Source organism: Sturnus vulgaris, chromosome 7, assembly GCF_052056855.1.
Source record: "Sturnus vulgaris isolate bStuVul1 chromosome 7, bStuVul1.hap1, whole genome shotgun sequence".
In the NCBI taxonomy this organism is placed as follows: domain Eukaryota; kingdom Metazoa; phylum Chordata; class Aves; order Passeriformes; family Sturnidae; genus Sturnus; species Sturnus vulgaris.
The window spans coordinates 24,351,996-24,369,917 of record NC_142249.1 but is presented as its reverse complement, the minus strand read 5'-3'; the positions used below and the strand labels follow the sequence as shown (position 1 = coordinate 24,369,917).

At 36.4% G+C, this 17,922-nt stretch overlaps 1 protein-coding gene across 2 annotated transcripts in view; it reads right to left on the bottom strand.

The window, feature by feature from the left end:
- Positions 1–17,922, bottom strand: part of KCNH7 (potassium voltage-gated channel subfamily H member 7) — a 207,869-nt gene that overhangs the window by 44,029 nt on the left and 145,918 nt on the right. For both annotated transcript variants that reach the window (XM_088168138.1, XM_088168137.1), the window contains one exon: positions 565–990. In XM_088168138.1, the coding sequence (XP_088024264.1) occupies positions 565–990 (426 nt within the window). The remainder of the gene's footprint in view (positions 1–564; positions 991–17,922) is intronic.

Here is a 17,922-nt window from a genome sequence, read left to right as displayed (position 1 = left end):
TTACTCAATTGTGTAGATAGATCACGTCAAGGTAATATTTTACCTTCTTTTGATATTCCATATTCTTGATAAAATTGACAACAGCCAAATGTCTTTGATAACTAGTATAGTTTATGCTACAACTAATCTGTTTTCTGCTAAGTAAACATCTGATCTAAACATTTTGAACAGAGAAAAATTATTTTAATGATGCAATGCAAACACAGCACTTAGATGCATCATGGTCAGTTTTTAAAAAGTAAGCGACAAATCAAAGCAGTTCTTATATAAAACCATTTGACCACGTCCTTCATACACAATATATTTATTATTTCTAAAGACAGTATCAAATATGGTATAACTGAAAAATGCTAGCTGAATCATTCAATGTTTTCTCTTGTCAATGAAAGCTAATATTGTACATTATTCTACAAAGGAGGATTTAATTTTAGTTTAACTTTAAAAGATGGGATGGAAATACTAAGCAGCCTATTAAATGACAAGCAACAAATACTCCAGGATACACAGAATACCATAGTGAAGTAATAGATTAAGATTTAAGATTTCTTATTCATTTAAGCTTACCTCTTCAGAGCCAGAGCCAAAAATCAGCAGGTCAAAAGGTATTGCAGCAACCATGTCAATTAGGAACCAGCCTTTGAAGTAGTGAATTGCTATTTTTGCTGGATCACTTACCACTTCTTCATTCTGGTTTACATATGTTGTTCTGAAGTTTATTAGAATGTCAATGATAAACATAATATCCACAATTAAATCTACAACATTCAGTGGGCTGCAGGAATATCCACACTCTCTCCTCTTGCGATCCTCAGTGTCATTCAGAAGGAAGGCAGCAGAGTAAGGGGTGAATATGGCAGTGTATATGACCAGCAGCAAAATGAGCCAGTCCCAGACAGCTTTGAAAGGACTATAGTGCAATATAGTAAACTTGTTGATGCGAGGTGTCTGGAGTTTATATTCTGGTAGAACATCAGCCCCTAAGGATAGAACCTAGAATAAGAAATATACATCAATAATCAGACTGTGTATCTACTCCAACTTCCAGTAAACTTAGCAAATACAGGACAAAAGTCCTTCATTATAGTTTTGAGGATTAAGCTTCAATTGCTTAGTGTTTTGGAAAACTAAATTTCTGTGACATTCATGGTGTCTGCAGGTCCAATAAATTCATTGACAATTTTGCAGAGTAGGTTGATTCTTGTCCCCTGTAGCAAACATTAAGAGGCATATCTTATATCCATAAAATCTGCATTATTAAGCATGTCATCAAATTCATTTATCCACCACGTGATAACCTTGCCAGCCTACTCATGGCTAGTAAATGACTTTTCTTGCAGCGTTTTTCTCACAAAGCAAATCTTTTATCATTGCCTTACATTCCCTACAAATTCCCTACTCTCATTAGAAAGTGTAGGCAACCAAAAATAGAAAAAAAAAATGTTAGAGAAAGCTCTGTTAGTGTCCTTGACAGATATCTACACTTTGAGTTTCGTGATGTGAAAAACCATCATCACAAATTTCACTGAGGCTATAGTTCTAGTTCATCTAAAGCTGTGACAAAGGATACCAGAGGAGTATTGCCTTTTGCTCCAGTTCTCCTTTTGTCATGCCTAAAGCTAATTTTTCCTTTAAAAGTACGGATTTGTTATCTGCTGGTGTTATCTAAGTTGGATTTCAATTTTATTTGGAAGGATTATGTTTGTAAGCATTGCTTAATTTACTGGCTCTGGAAGCTGAAATGTTTGCTTTGTTGCAAAGAGCAAGCATTGTGTGAGCATCAGATAAAAAATATTTCCTTTGGCTGCTCTTTCAGTCTGACTGAACTCTGACATGAAGGAACTAAACCTTTAAGGATAAAAAGTTAAATTATATTTTGTCTCTATTCAGTGTTTGGGATTGTCAACAATGATGCTAATTATTGCCTTCTGTGCTGCATATGATCTCCAAATTCCTCTGGGACTCAGAACACCACTTCATTTTACACAGACTGGTGAACAAACATCAGATGGTGACAACCTTCAGTTATTACTCATTTGGGCAATATTCATGTTCATGCAATCTTATACCCTTTTTCAACCACTTACTTCTGCTTATTCCTTATTCTCCTGCCATTTAAAAACAATTCTGTTAAAAAAAAAGTTATTTCAAAAGCTATTAAAATTGATAATTCTATTCAAATGAAATTATGATTGGTAGGGGATATATATATATTTTTTTAGTGATATCGTCTGTTTTTATTTGCTTTTGTTTTGCAGTTAGTATTTTGGAACTTGAGATTTCATCTTGCTCAAGGCTGAGGGAATCCATGCTCCTCAAACATAATCTTATAAAATTCTAAGGGTCAGCACACACTTTTCTGTTTAAATTTCTGACAGAAAGTGTTGTATAAGTCTTAGATCCTATCCTTAGTAATCAAAGTGGCACTAATCTTATTCAGTCGAATTCTACTTTGAAAATGTTGTGAGAACATGAGGGTTAATGACCACTCTTCTTTGAACTTGAAGAAAGAAGTGATTAAGTCACCCAAAAGAATTGTGCTAGCTTGAAGCAGCCACTAAGCACTGTGCTGAGCTGCTGGTAGAGACTGTTCATCAATTTTTTGTGTTGTAACTAACACTTGCACTTAACTAATGGTGCTGGCTATTTTTTATGCATTAAACACATTAACTGACAACAAGATGAAGCATTGCTTAGTCTCTTAAGCAGTCTTAATATTTTTAGTCTCCACCTGATGAGTTGACAAGAATGTTTTCTTAGTATTTGAGAACAGTGAGTATATGTGCCAAGTGAACTGCTGTTTAGAAAACTTATATCATTGTTCTCCTACTGGATTTTCAGACAATGAAGAAAATGGATTAAGCAACAAGGACAATAAAGCTTACTTCACCTTTCTTTCTGTTGCTTGAAAATTCCAGATACACTGTGCTTCATTTCAGAGCAACACATAATGTAAATTGGACTAATTCCCCTGAAATCTGACTCCTAATTTTAGTTTCATTTATTCCTAGATTGGTTTAAACTGAGTCAGACAAAACTGGAGTTTAAAAACCCAAAGAATTGGGCAAAATGTGGGAACAGAAGTATAAAAGTGATCATAGCAGAAATGCATCCAGCTTCTTTTGGTGAAAGTTTCTTAGACACACAACATAGGAGAGGTAGAACTGATGGTTGTGACTTTCATATTCATAATGTTATACAGAACTTTACATTTCTACATTGCTTACTCCCATACAATAAGAAGTATAACTCATATAACTATTTTGTTTGTTGTATCTTGAGAAAGATGTGACTTCATTTCTCAAATAAAAAAAATTACAGTTGCACACACAAAAAAGACAAAGCACAATATTTAGTCTTATGTTGGCAGTTTCGATACAGACGAATTGAATAGGAGATGAATTTCTCCTTTTTCCTGTTATGTAACATCCTTGTGAAGCCTGGGTACTGACGTTGGCCAATTTTGGCCATCATGGCTAGATGGAGGACTTCAGTCCACTTAGAAATTCACTCAGAAGACCTTTAATATTTCCACTTACTTAAAATAGATGTCATCAAATTCACTGTAAGTAAAAAGAAAATGTATTAACTTATGTCCTCTGGACAGTTAAACTCATACTTTGAATTGTAAAAGAGGTAGCTTAGGGAAAGAAATATTTTTAAGAGTAAGAAATGTGATTAGGACAAGACTGAAGTATTGCAGTGTTAAAACATCTTTAAACCTTGGGACAAGACATGATGAAAAAGCCAAGCTTCCTAGCATCTTACTTAAAAAGACTATGATGCTAAGCAGAAAGTCATACCAGCTGCAATTGGTTTCTCTTAAGAAAAATTATGAGTTTTCAAAATTGATTAAATACTACCTCACTCTGGCTTTCCTAGGGAAAGCAGGAATCTATTTATAACTGGTATGCTTTACAAGCAGTATTAGGTGATAAGATTTAATCTATTTAAAATATAAACATTTCAAGGTTAATAAATTTTACTATATTTTGCCATTGAGTAAAGAACTTGTATATAAATTCAAAATTTCTGTGTTCCTGTTTATCTCATTCACTGTTGAAGCAGCACTGCTGCAAGTTAGAAGACTTCATTCAAACTCATTTTTGATTCTGTGAATCTTTCTTCAGGTGTTTCACAAAGACAGGGCTGGTGAATACCTTCTACAAATTTTAGGTTCATGCACTCACTTCTTAAGATCACAAGTTCAAGGTGGCATTTATTATAGAAGGGCTGCAATCAGATACCCTGAAAAATATGGAGTGAGATCAAAGTAACTGTCATAAATTATTGCAGTTTTAGATTTTTCTTTCTGAACTGTTTGGTAGCTTTCAGTTCCTCAAAGATAATAGTAGTTCACTGAAATTGAAAGAAAATATATCTAACGCTGATGAAAATTTATTGTTGGCTGCCGTTCTGTTAAGCAAGAGGAGAAAGGAAGTGTATGTACCACAGGTGTACCAGGGGGACTATCAGGTGACATTTACTTAAAAAAAAAAATCCAGTAAGCCTTATCATTTTACACTGGGTTATACTGTTCATGGTGTAATCTTTTTAGGGACAGTTGTATCATCTTTTCCCTGGAGAAAACTTGCCTGGTACCAGGTATAATTTCCGCCTTGTGTTGTGTTTAAAAGATCGTGTTTTGTATAGTGTTTTTTGATGAAGTTTCAAAGAGCCAAATTGGGCTGATGTGCTTTGCAGTACATTAGCCATATGCTTCATTGGGTAACTGGATTGTGTAGGGGACTCTTGCTGTATGCTCTGCAGCATCACATGCAGAAACAGTATTTGATCCATCTTCTTCCCTGTACAGGTTCATTTATAAAATAGAATATGTTGGCAAAATGTTATACGAGATGTTGGATGACCTGGGAAGTTTACTCTGGTGTCTGTTAATGAGTTTCTCCGTGATATTAGGCAAGCTGTTGTTAACTCTCTCTAATTTCTGTCAAGTAAAGAGAATAACATTTACAACTGAAAGTATCCTAAAGAAAACTGAGCAGAAAACTTTCATAAAAGCTGCTTTGCAGCAGCAATGGGGTCCCGTAATTCTTACTTCTCTAAATTTAGTTGATTATTTTTATTTTTTAAAATTAATTCACACAAATATTTGTCCTCTTTTCCTGCACCAAAAGAAGTGTGACTAGCAGGTCGAGAGAGGTGATTTTTCCCCTCTACTCTGCTGTCATGAGACCCCATCTGGAGTGCTGCATCCAGCTGTGGGGCTCCCTGAATGAGATGGGGCGTGATCCTGTTGGAGTAAGTCCAGAGGAGGCCACAAAGATGAGGAGGGGGCTGGAGCACATCTTGTATGAAGACACACTGATTTAGGGTTCTTCAGCTGGAGAAGTGAAGACCATAAGGAGAACTTACAGCACCTTCCCATATCTAAAGAGGGCCTACAAGGAAGTCAGAGAGAGACCTTTTTGCAAGAGGAGAAGGGGGATGGTTTTAAAGTGACAGAATACAGGTTTAGATTAGATGTTAGGAAATACTCTTTACTGTGAGGGTGGTGAGTCACAGGAATAGGCTGCTCAGAAAAGCTGAGGATGTCTCATCCCTGTGAGTATTCAAGGCCAGGCTGGATGGGACCTGAGCAACCTGGAGTAGTGCAAGGTAGCCCTGTCCATGGCAGGGAGATTGGAATGAGATAATCTTTAAGGTCTCTTCCAACCCACACCATTCTATCATTCTATGATTCTACTATTCTAACTGTAGTTTCAAGAGACTCTGAGAGAACTGTACTGCTATCACATGTATATTCATAAATTTTATTCTGAGGCATTTTCATTCTAAATTTATTAAAGAATGCAAATGCACACAGTAAAAACCAAAGACCTAGAAACAAAGAAGCATAATAGTGTATGAATAAATCATAGCAGAAATAATAAATGATTAATGCCACCATGAATTGTTAAATAAATATTTCTGTCAAACCATTGCAGGGATTAACAGTATGGTTTCCTGGTTATTCTACCACTTCATTAGAGCAAGCATAGCACAGGGTTGTTACATGCTGCACCAGGGCTCTTCAAGTGGCTATAGAGCTATGTAAAACACATGAACATGGAAAAGAACCAGGAACCATGTCTGATGCTTTCAAGAAGCACTCAACTCATCCCATGAACATACTGCAATTGCATGGACCAAATGCATATGCAAGTTATTCAGAAAATATTGGACCTTTTTAACTTCTGCTAAGAAGTCACAATATTTTTTGTGCTGTATATTTCCAAAAAAACAGCAGATAGATGAATAATGTACACTCACAGAAACATGTAATATACTCACAATCTAGGTAACACCTTTCATCTTGGACAGAAGTACTGCACATCCATAAAATTTGAACAAAGAGCAATGTTTACAGGTGACAAAATATCAAAAGAGGTATAAGGGCTTGAGGGAAACCCAACAGTTTTAAGGTAGATGGACACAGATATCTGTGTAAAAGTAGATTTGGAAGTTTGATGGTTGCAAACCTTAATAAATTAGATGGTACTTTGCTATGGCTCATAACCAAGTGTGCCTCATATGAAGTGTATGTATGTTTAAATGCTGTAGTTATATTCAGTACTAAATACTGTTTTGTCACTGCTGCTTCTGCAACAGATGAATTAAAGTTAAACTTGCACTAACAAGGTTAGCTGCTGCATAGCACCTCTCACGTTAAGAGAATTTCATAAACATTTAATAAAGTTCAAATTATAAATATAGTCTGAGAACTTTAAAATAAATGTTTATCTCATCCATAAAACATCTTGCATAAAACTATGGAATATGGTACCTGTTCAAATACAATGTTGAAATATTTATTTCTAGGAAATACTCTATGACATGAAAAAATATTATTTTGCCAATGTGTTGCTGCACTCATTCCAGCAGTAGTCTGATGCTAGGCACACAGCCCTGAGAACTGAATGCATGATCACTCCTGCATCCTTAAGCCAGGAAGGATGTAGCAAATCTAGAAACACATCACCTCCTCACATGCTGAGAGACTTGAATATCTACTATGAATAGTGATTTAAGAAACTCATTGTATAAAGCATATTCAACATCAAAATATGAAATTACATGAAAATGTAAAGAAGAAACTGAACCAGGATAATTGTATTGTAAACACGATCATAGCCGGTGGAAAAAAGGGAAGGAATTTGGAACATCTGTCTCTAGAGCTAATCCAAATACATGATACAATGTCTTCCTTTTAACAGGAAGATTTTAAGATTTGTGATCATGGAGAAGTGGGCAGACAAACTTGCTTTTTTTGCTCAGCTAGTAGCTAGATCTTACATTAGACTTTATAATGCAAAAACTTATTTTATTTTTGAGGAATTGTGGCAAGACATGGCATGATCTTTATGATGATCCTTCACTAAATACTCTGGTATTCCATCAGAAACAATAACAAAACAAAAATAGTACACAATCAGTGAGACAAAAGTAAGTCCTTCAGAAGCTGTACCTTGCCCGAGTTATGCTAAATGAAGCTCATGTTTAGGAGAGAACAGGACATTTTATTTAAGAATTTAACCAATGTGCTGATTGTGGTTACGAAAGAGTTAATTTTCTTTTTAGTAGCTGACACAGTGCTCTGTTTTAGATTTAGTATGGGAATAATGTTGACCACACATTGTTGTCCTGTTTGCTAAGTGATATTTACCCGAAGTCAGGGACTTTTCAGTTTCCCAGGCTCTGTCAGTGAGCAGGTGCACAAAAAGCTGGGAGGAAGGGGGCCAGGACAGCTGACCCGGTCTGGCCAAATGGATAGTCCATAGCGTGGAACTGAGGGGGATTACCAGGAAGACAGATTTATCATTCCTTGGGAATGGGTTTGGCATCAGTCAGCAGGCAATGAGGAATTGTATTGTATCACTTGTTTTACTTGGGTCTTCTTTCCCTGTATCTCTGTCTCCCTTTTTCTCTTCCTCCCTCCTTTTGTTTACAATTGCTATTAGTATTAGTATCAGTCCTGATTTTCCCCTCCATCCCACTGAGGGTGCTGGAAGGACCTGAGCAGCTGCTGTATGATACTTAGTCACCAACTGGGATTAAACTGTGACAACCAGGGAGATACGTGAATTTTCTTGGTTCTGCTGCAGGCACTGAAAGCTCAAGCCAGTAGAAAAAATGCCTACAATAGAAGCCTGTAAGCTTTAATGTTCATTGTTTTATAGATATATTGACTAATTTATCACAAGGTGCAAACTGCAGTTTCCTTTCCTTACTGGATATTGTGGGTGTAAAGAAGTGAGAAAACAGACAGCACAATATATCTGGAAATAACTATCCTAGACAAAACTTATTTTTCAATCTTTTTTTCGAAAACATTCAAGGAGGCTACAGTCTGCATCCTATCCTAACAAAATTTGTCAAAATAAATTATCTGGCCTCTAACTAGTTCTGCAGAATGGCCATGAACCACAGGCCCTGATTTTTTGTTCAGTTCCAAACACAGTGACTAACAGCATTAAAGACTAAGATGCAGCAAAAGGTGTTATTCTCCTTTGGTTATAGTCTTCCATTCATAACTCACCTACAAACCCAGTGAAACTAAATTTCCTTGAACAGAACAAGTTGGTGCAAATGTGAACCCATATCATTCGGCAGTTCTTTTACTTTAAAAGAAAGGCTTCTTCATAATTAATAGAATTCATTTAGAAAGTAGAACATTTTCAAAGAAGATGGATACTTAGAATAGAAAAAAGTTGCAAAGCTGTGAAATGAAGAACTTTTCTTCCCATTTAATAAACGTTTCTCATTTATTAGTAGTCGTATACTCAACAGTCTGTCTGAAGCTGAACATACCATCTCATGTCAGCTTCCAAGATACTGGGTAGTTACTGGAATTTCTATATTTAAAAAGATCCTTCCTTAATGTATAACCAACAATTCCTTGAGTAAAAAATCAATTTTTTCTGCTTGTAAATAAATCTAAAGTATCGTAAGGAAATTTTCACTATGTGCTACAATGCAAGATTTATTCAATTGTCAAAGAAAAAAAGACTTACCTAAAGTAAATCACATATCAAGAAGAAGAATCTGAGTTTTCTATATACTACAAATATCAGCTAAATATTCATACAAATTCAGATAGATTTTTATTTTATAGTATATTTTGACACTTTAGATGGTGTTGGAGATTAAATAATTTATGGCTTAAACATCTGCATGAAGGACTTTTGCCTATTATAGCAGAAGTGTGTTACAAAAGCTGCAGAGAAGACCACGATGGCCTGAACAGGCCTCCTGACTAAGGCCTGGAACTACTCCTTGATGAAGACAGTGACTCAGGTCTGGGCTGAGGGGGAAGAAGACATTCACAGCTGGATCAAACTCAGCACCTTCAGGGTGCAGACCACAGCCCCAGGGCTATCAGCTGCCAGGCTCGAACAGACCCTCACAACAAAGGGTTGGGGGAGGAGAGGTTTTGGGTGTGTGGTGAAAAAGCCTCTGGTCAGAGGCACTGAGCATCCATCATCCATCCATGCTCTGCAGAGCTCAGCTGTGGGGCCGCTTCACCCCGGGAGAAGCTGCATCCACATGAAGGACAGCAGAACGGTGTCACGGCCCATCAAAGGCCCCCCAAAGGGGTCCCTAGACCCTGCACCAGAGCACTGCAGCAGGATGCAACAGATCCACAGTGTGGCAAGGGACAGGGTTAAACTGGCCCCCTTAGAGGAGGCACCTGGGAGTTCCCACCTGGCCCAAACATGCATCAATCCACTGCATTCCATGCTTTCCGGTGCAGTGGGGGCGGCGGGGGAGACTCTCACCACCAAAAGACCAGATGGAGGGGGACAATGAGACATGGCTGGGACCCTGAGAACGGTGATATGTTTCCACCTAATCTCTGTCACTGTCACCCTGGGCCAACATACCCCACGCACAAATCTTTCTGTCATTCTTTCTCTCTCTTTGCCTCTTTTACTATTAAATAAAATATACCAATTGTTTTTGGCACCAACATCTAACCTCGTCTGGTTTTATTCACGCTTTTTGGGCATATTTCAAACCTCTCTGGGTCTGATCTGTGTTATTCACAGAAGTTGAGTTTCCCTTGCTCTTCTGTGTTTAAACTGGTTTGTAACAGATGGCCTGAACAGGCCACTTTTAAGAAATACTTCCTAGAGATTTTTGTTGTGCTACGCTCATTAATTTTACGTTCAGTAACACCAATATCACCCATAAAGCTCAATAAATGCTTTGAAAATACAATTTCCACATTTATTAACTATATTTATTAAGTATAATATTTGGAATTCAGTAAACCTTAGATTTTGGAGTAATACGTCTGATCCCTGATTTTTTCCTTTACTATGATTTTAGTGATATTTCAATATAATTTAAGGAGTGTCCTTTTTAATTAATTTTTTAATTTTTTTTTTTTTTTTTTTTTTTTTTTTTTTTGTAAAATCATTAACTGAACTATTCTGGGCTTGCCCTTCTCTATTGATCCTCGTACCAGTTACAAGCTGGAAGCATTATCCAAGTTCTAACACATGACAGGTAATAATGAGATAAATGACCTTCTCATTCAGCTTATTAATTTTAAGGGCATTCAGAATTCACCAAAAAACACACTATGCTGACTGGGGTTAATGGTCTCTGCTTTTTCTTACTACTTCTACTACTTTAAAAAAATGCTAAACCCTATCAAACTCTAAGTAGAAAATATTTTCCTCAGCTGCCAGTGCATCAAAAACAACTAATCCACATGCTTTTTCCCTCTCCCTCTGCTCAACCCAAAAGATTAATAACCTCATTGCTATTTCTCGTTAATATGCTTAAGGAGCTCATTTATAATTAGTGTTAGAACATAACTGCTTTATAATCATCATCATACCACCTGCAAATTGCAGGAACTTTCTGCTCTTTAAGATTTAGTTTATTCATCAATTTCTTTCATTAGTGATGTGTGCGAGAGTACAAATGCCTTCAAAAAAATTAATCATTAGATTACCCACGAAATTTTCAGTTTGTGTACTAGCTAGTATTACATTAGAAGTGAAAAGAATTAGTTAGCTGACCACACTTGCCTTTTTTTGTCCTGAGGAAAATGACTCTTATATAGGTGTGACTACATAATTTCAGGTAAATGCTAAACCTTGCCTGTCCAGGTTATGGCATTTTGTGGCTAGATCCAGCATTGGTCCTAGAGTATGTACAGGTAAGGTGCCTGGCACTAGAGCAGAGTTCAGAATCCAGACCATTTGAGGGTAAGGACACTTAGAGAAGGAGAGAGTCCTGAGTTTGAGTCCGTGGTGCCCAGGGTTATTTTTGTGGCTTTTTTAGCAGATGGTCATTTATGTAAGATGAGTAACAGTCAAATTAGTCTGGCACTACAACCCAAGACTGCCTCTTTCTAAGAGGTTGTCCTGAATATTAGCTACACCAGCAGTGTTCTTGAAAAACAGCAATGTTTGTGACCCATAAGATTCACAGCATTCTGCCCTCTTCCCTTCCTCTTTCCCCAAGTCAGCTGCTACTGCTGCCTGTCTCCAGGAAAAGATATACTTATGCTCTCCTAAAGAGATAACCACGGACCCTGCTCTAACTTTGCAGTTGTGCTGTTTAGCATAGGAGGTTGGGTTAGATGGCCTCTAGAGGTCTCTTCCACACTACGTTTTCGTATGGTTCTCAGGTTACATGAAAGAGGGACTATGACTTCTTTCATAGCTGTTTTAAGGCAACTCTAACCACACGTGTTAAAGCTATTATTCCAGACTGTGCATGCCAAATTCATCAGAGGATTCTCACAGCTCTTTGGATCTTAGTGGGGCTTGACTTGCAGTTCATGGTGAGACTGTTCTGGTGGGTGTCAAAACTGTTGGTTGCAGCAGAGTAACCTACCAAGTTTAGAAACTTCCAAGGTCAGTCCCCCATGAAGTGGGAGTTTGGGTGTTCGTAGCTCTAGACCAGAGAAATGAGGCTTGCCTAAATACTGCCAGCACCTTGGTTTCAATCAGTGTTGCTTGCTTTGTAGAGTATTAGTTTTTACACTCTACTTCTTATTATCAGAACAAATTACAATGCAGTCTGAAAGTCTATTTTCTCCCACTTCTTAGCATCATAAGAGGAACGTTGCTTTGGCAAATGATCTAATATTAACAAAGGTCATATGCTTCATTCTATGTTAGCATCAAGGCAGTAAAAAAAAGATCACACAAAACATTGATTAATCAAAACTGTAATTCATAGAAGATAGTGGATAATTTTCCTCAACTCAGCAAAATCAGGTAATCCCCTTTTCAGAAGAGTAGATCTTGGGGGAAGGACATGGACTAATTAAGGATGCATCCAGGTTATAGCTGCAAAGCAGCTGGGCTTTCCGACTGCTCCATTTCTACCATATGTTGTGAAATCTTCTCAAAACACTGCAGCAGTTCAGACGCCTGAACCTATTCAGCTGTCACAAAAAGAAGAGGCTCTACTGTAAGGAAGGAATATTTTATCTTTCACAATTGTTATGAATCTTATTTTTATTACTTGGTGCAACAGCAAATGATTATAATGAAAATACTGTGTTTTCTTCTGAAACTGATCAAAACAGGGAGCTTTATTTTCTGCTTCCACACACTCAGAATAGCTATTTGCTCTGGTGCAAAGGATACTTTTTCCCAGTTATGGTAACACCTTGGTACGGTTTAAATGGCCACACTGGAACTGAGGTATTTTTGCTAGTTTTCACCATGTTCTTTTGCTTTTCTTTGTTTCACAGAGGATGTCATACTTTCTAAATTACATGAAATTACACACATTTATGCTATTTCTATAATTCTATTTATAGTAATTTACAAAGCCTAATTATGTAATGACAATAAAAGAGGAAATTTTATTGCATGAGGATGCTAAGTATTATTGTAAAGAAAGGGAATGATTCCTGTATAAACTGTGTCAATTCACAAATAATAGGAAAAAGAAGATTCTCACTTCAGAGTAAATTTAAACTTTCTATACAGTAACTAGGAACTGCTGGCCCTGCTTACCCCCTAATTTCACTATTACATGTATATCTTGCTGTGTGATTGGAAGGCATGAAAATTGTTTCCTCTTTATTCAGAATTTTCTGTGTTATGAAGAATGCAAATTAACAGCCTTGAAATGTTGTGTGTATGTGAGTTATTGCAGGATGTAAACAGCACAGTGTGTCAGCTGAATTAGACTGCTGAAAACATATAGATCAATAATTTGGTTTATTTTTAGGTCTTATATTGCCCCTCTCTGTCCTAGATGCTGGTAGTCTTCTTTTAGCCTGAAAATCTGAAGGTCAGTTTGAAGTCATGATCATATAATAGTTCTTTTTATATCAACAGCTTTATTGGCCTTGGGAGGATATTGTTACTTATTTCTTAATCTTTTGGAACTAAATAGAGTCTGGCCAGATTACAAAAGCATTCAGTGAAACTATAAGGTCTGTCACTTCATACATGGTCCCCCTCCTCTCCCTCCACCACCCCCCCTCCCTTCACTGGCAGCTCTATTTTCAGAAGATTTGTGGGTGTTCAGCTTGTCTGCAAATCGGATCACAATATTCTGTGTAGCCTGTCAAGGTATATATTTATGATTTCATCAGTCATATGACCAGTTTGGGTATATATATGTTTCCTAGAGGTGGGTGGATAATGAACGTGCTTTGAAAATTATTATTATAAGAAGTTAAAGATTAAAGAATTTTACCTTCCTGTAAGTCATTTATTTAGACAAATCACGAACAAAAGATACATATTGGGCCTTTCAACCTCATTCTGTATTCCTTCAGACTGATGAATTACAAGTAGATAAATGATATCTGAACACTAGTGATCAAAAGCAACAAAACAGTTTTTCTTTTACAACACAATAATGTAATTTACACTTCTATTAACTGGGACAGTTATTTGTTAACAGTATTAAGTTATGGGCATTGAGGAATTCTTGCTTTTCTTTAAAAATACAGCACAGATACTGACTATTCTAGTCTTCATAAGTCTGTTTACAACAGAGTTTACAACTTTGTAGCTTTACATCAGTGGAAACTGGATATCTAAGAAGTTTTACAGTAAATCAATATTTAAATGAAAGATAAAATCAGTTCCTGCTGTGTCTTTGCACATTGCAATTTTAAGGCCAGAAGTCCCCTTTATGAATTCATAAAGAATGTTAAGGGACAGATGTCAGACTTTTGCCCTACTGCTTTCTTTAATAAAAGTCTACTTTTGTGCCTCTAGGAATACTTGTCTCTTTCTAACCATCAGTGTCAGGACCCCAACTGAACCTGTCAGTACAAAAAAGTGCAAAAATTGCATTGTCCTCCTGAGCAGACTGCAAAAAAAGAGATAATGGAAATAAGTAAGTTGAGATTCTTCTAGAAGAGAGTGACACTAACACCTCTGAAAATTATAATGAAAATCATTTTAAAAAACAATTTTTTCTAAAGTGGAATGGAGATGTGAATTTAATTTAGTCACAAATATTTGCACTGGAATATAAAAATACTAATTTATCAATCAGGGCTATCTGGCAGCTACGCCTGGACTAATTCTCTGAGTAAAAGTCCATGTTATGCAGAAATAAGCGTCCAGAAGATGTTATGCTTCTTTGCATTACACAAAGAGTTATGATCAGTGAAGCTCCAGGTGAAAATCCAGGCAAAGCAATCAGGGGATCTACTTATTCAGGACCATCACATGTGCAGCACTTCACCACAAGCTATATCTTAAGCAATACTTATCTCTACATAATGTCCTGAATGTTAAGTAGAAAAACAGTATTGGAAGGTTTCTTGCAGTAGAATGTATAACCTAGATTTTTCTCCCCAAGTATAAACCACTGTCCCACAGCATGTCCTCTTTCTTCTAAAATGATTTTGTAAACTTTATTCTACTTTCTATTTCTAATTCATTCCACTAAAATCTTTCTACTAAAGTATCTTACTCCTCTTTAAATATTTTCTCAAAGTGCATAACTTCCTCTAAACACAGTGGCCAATGACTTTTTAATTTACTTTATTAATTATTCTTTCTCTCCCCTTTAAAGGGGACTATGTGCCATCCCTTCCTTTTTCACTCTCTTCAAGACTACAATTAGATCTCCAGCTTGTGAATATTAAAGAAGTTATACAGCTGTTGTCTTTGGAAAGAACTTGTGGCATCCTGTGATGCAGATACTTGATTTGATATTACTGATACATGAGAGAGAATCCAGGCTGCATGGTCCAACAGGGAAGCTCATTTCCCTGATATTTTTGTGTAGTGCATACCAGAGTCCACTTCTCTATAATGTGAATTGCACAATGCAGAGCCACAGTAGTGGCATTGTCAGATTATAACAGCAGGATCAAATTTCTCAGCAAAACTGAGGAAAGGGAGAAAGATGGAAAATAAGGACTCCAAAGGGAGAGATGGATGGATGGATGGATGTTTGCATGGTACAATATCTGGCTGAGAGAAGCCTTTCACATCATCAAGTCCTGCAATCCCAGAAAATACAGCATGTTATGTATCCCTTCACTACATTTCTCAGACTCTTTCTAGCAACACTTAGAATTCCTGCCCTAACTTCTCCCATTAGATGACTGTTTCAGAATGTCACAACTCTGATTGAGGGTGACCTTTAAACTTACCATGGCTGTTTTATACTCATTTGCTCTTTTACTGATATTGCCTTATACATAAAATAGGTCATATTGCCCTCTGTGTATTTTTGATGCTGTTTGACAGATTTCTTTATCAGAGACAGTGCCAGCATGAGCATATTTTAACTACCTCATCTAACATTTCCACCATATTCTATTCTCAACATTGTGCTCAAATCTTCCAAGCCCACATTTGCACTGTTCTGCAGATAGATACATAACGGATCTATGGCCTAGGAAAAGATTTACAAAGAAATTTATAGTCAGACATGAAGAAGAAGCTTCAAAGAGCTGACTCTTACAAAGTATATTGAAATCACTGGGAATAGAAACATAAACAGGACTAAAACTAGTCTTAATCTAGTTAAAACTAAAACCAGTTTTAATCTTCTAAATGTCTATTTCTATTCCAATTCATGAAACTAGTTAACTAGATCCTTGACCATAGCAATACTATAGACCTACATTTATTTATACCTCCTAGGAGTTTCTACCTGCACCTAATTCTAGAATTTAGGATGCAGCAGCAACTAAAAACATTGATAAGTGAATGCAATAACAGAAAAAGCAGCAGCTGCAGGGAACTATTTCTAATTATAATGAATGATACGGCATCAAAGTTTGCTATGTAAATTGTGCTCTGCACAGTGGTCGAGATTGTTCTAGAAAAGGACATAAACCAATGTCAAATTAAATTGGAAGTTTTTTGTGAAGTGCAAAGATTTTATAGAGCATTTCAAATTTAATTTTGAATTTAGAAGGTATCAATTTTCATGGAAAGATTAACTGATCCATGCCATTACCATTGGACTTTTCATAAAATCTAAATTATTTGAAGAATAAACATAGGTTTAAGAAAAAATTCTGCCCACCTTTCCACCCCCAACAGCATCACTAGCACATAGACACTCAGCACTCTGGCACTAATTAACCAGTCAGAATAAAGAAATAAAAAACAAAAACAAAGGAAAAAAAAGCCCCAAAACTGTACCTTGCCTCATGCTTATATAACTTTTAAAAATTAGTCTTTTTTATATAACTTGACTTTTTCCATATATCTATTAAAAGATTTCTATATATAACTACTATGGATAATTTAAAACATATCAAAATGGATCCAGAGAGATTATATCTTTCAAAACTGACCACAGAAGAAAGGACAATGGTTGCAGAGTCAAGTTAGCTATTAAAGACAAAATATATGAAAGATAAAAATCCAATTACTTTTTAGGCACTAACTGATCTCAGAATAGAAATGATAGAACTTTTATCTCTATTTCTCTAGGAGGGTGTACAATACATTCCTTTTTATATCTGTCAAAGGGAGTAGGAGCATGGACACTGTCTGGCAGAGCACCAATGTAGAGAAGTTGTAGCCCGGTCAGCACTTGGGGACATGATTTAGTCGTGGACTTGTCAGTGCTGGGTTAATGGTTGGACTTGATGGTCTTAAATTCTGTCATTCTATGATACTAAGCCAAAAGCTACTCTTGACAAGATCTTCCTTATGGAATATCTATCTGCATTCTACTACAAAGCACTTCTCACCACTTTCAGTCTATCTGGGCACTTAAGGGCCAACCCTCTGCTTACTAACCCTATCCAAGCTATTGAGGATACTGTCATCTCTTGAAATTTTTTTTCAGTATATTCCACATTGCTAGCCTGTCCCAATCACTCTCCATCTAAGACTGTAACACAAATGTAATAATATTGAAATTACTGAAAAGTTCTGTTGACTTCAGAGGGCACTGCATCTGTCTTAGAGTGAAGAAACATGCTATCTTAAATTATTTTCAGTTTTGTTTCAATTACATGGCTTGTTCACAAGTTATATTGCACATCCAGTCCAAAGATATCTGCTTTTCATTTTGACAGCCTTATGGATGCACAGATGTGGAAAAGATACCAACAGGAAAGAGCATTATGAAAAGCCAGAGAACTTAAACAGAAATTATGAGATGTAATTATGATACACTGCCACAATCAGCTACCATTTCTTATCAGGTTGTGCCTTACACTAATCAGAAATTCGTAATGCTGAGAAAAAAAATGTGAAGAATGAAACTAACATTTATGAATTACAGGAATCACTGAAATTAATGGTCTTCTTTGGGACACATGGTGCATACTACATTTCCTTTCCATTAAAAAATACAGAGCTGAAAAGTTTTGGTTTTAGCAGTATTATCTAATGTTGTAGACTACCTCATCAGCAACTGAACTGAAGGTAAATTACATAATATTTTAAAGCCTTCAAATTATCCTGGAGATAGCCAAACCACTCATTAAAAGAGTAAGAATCT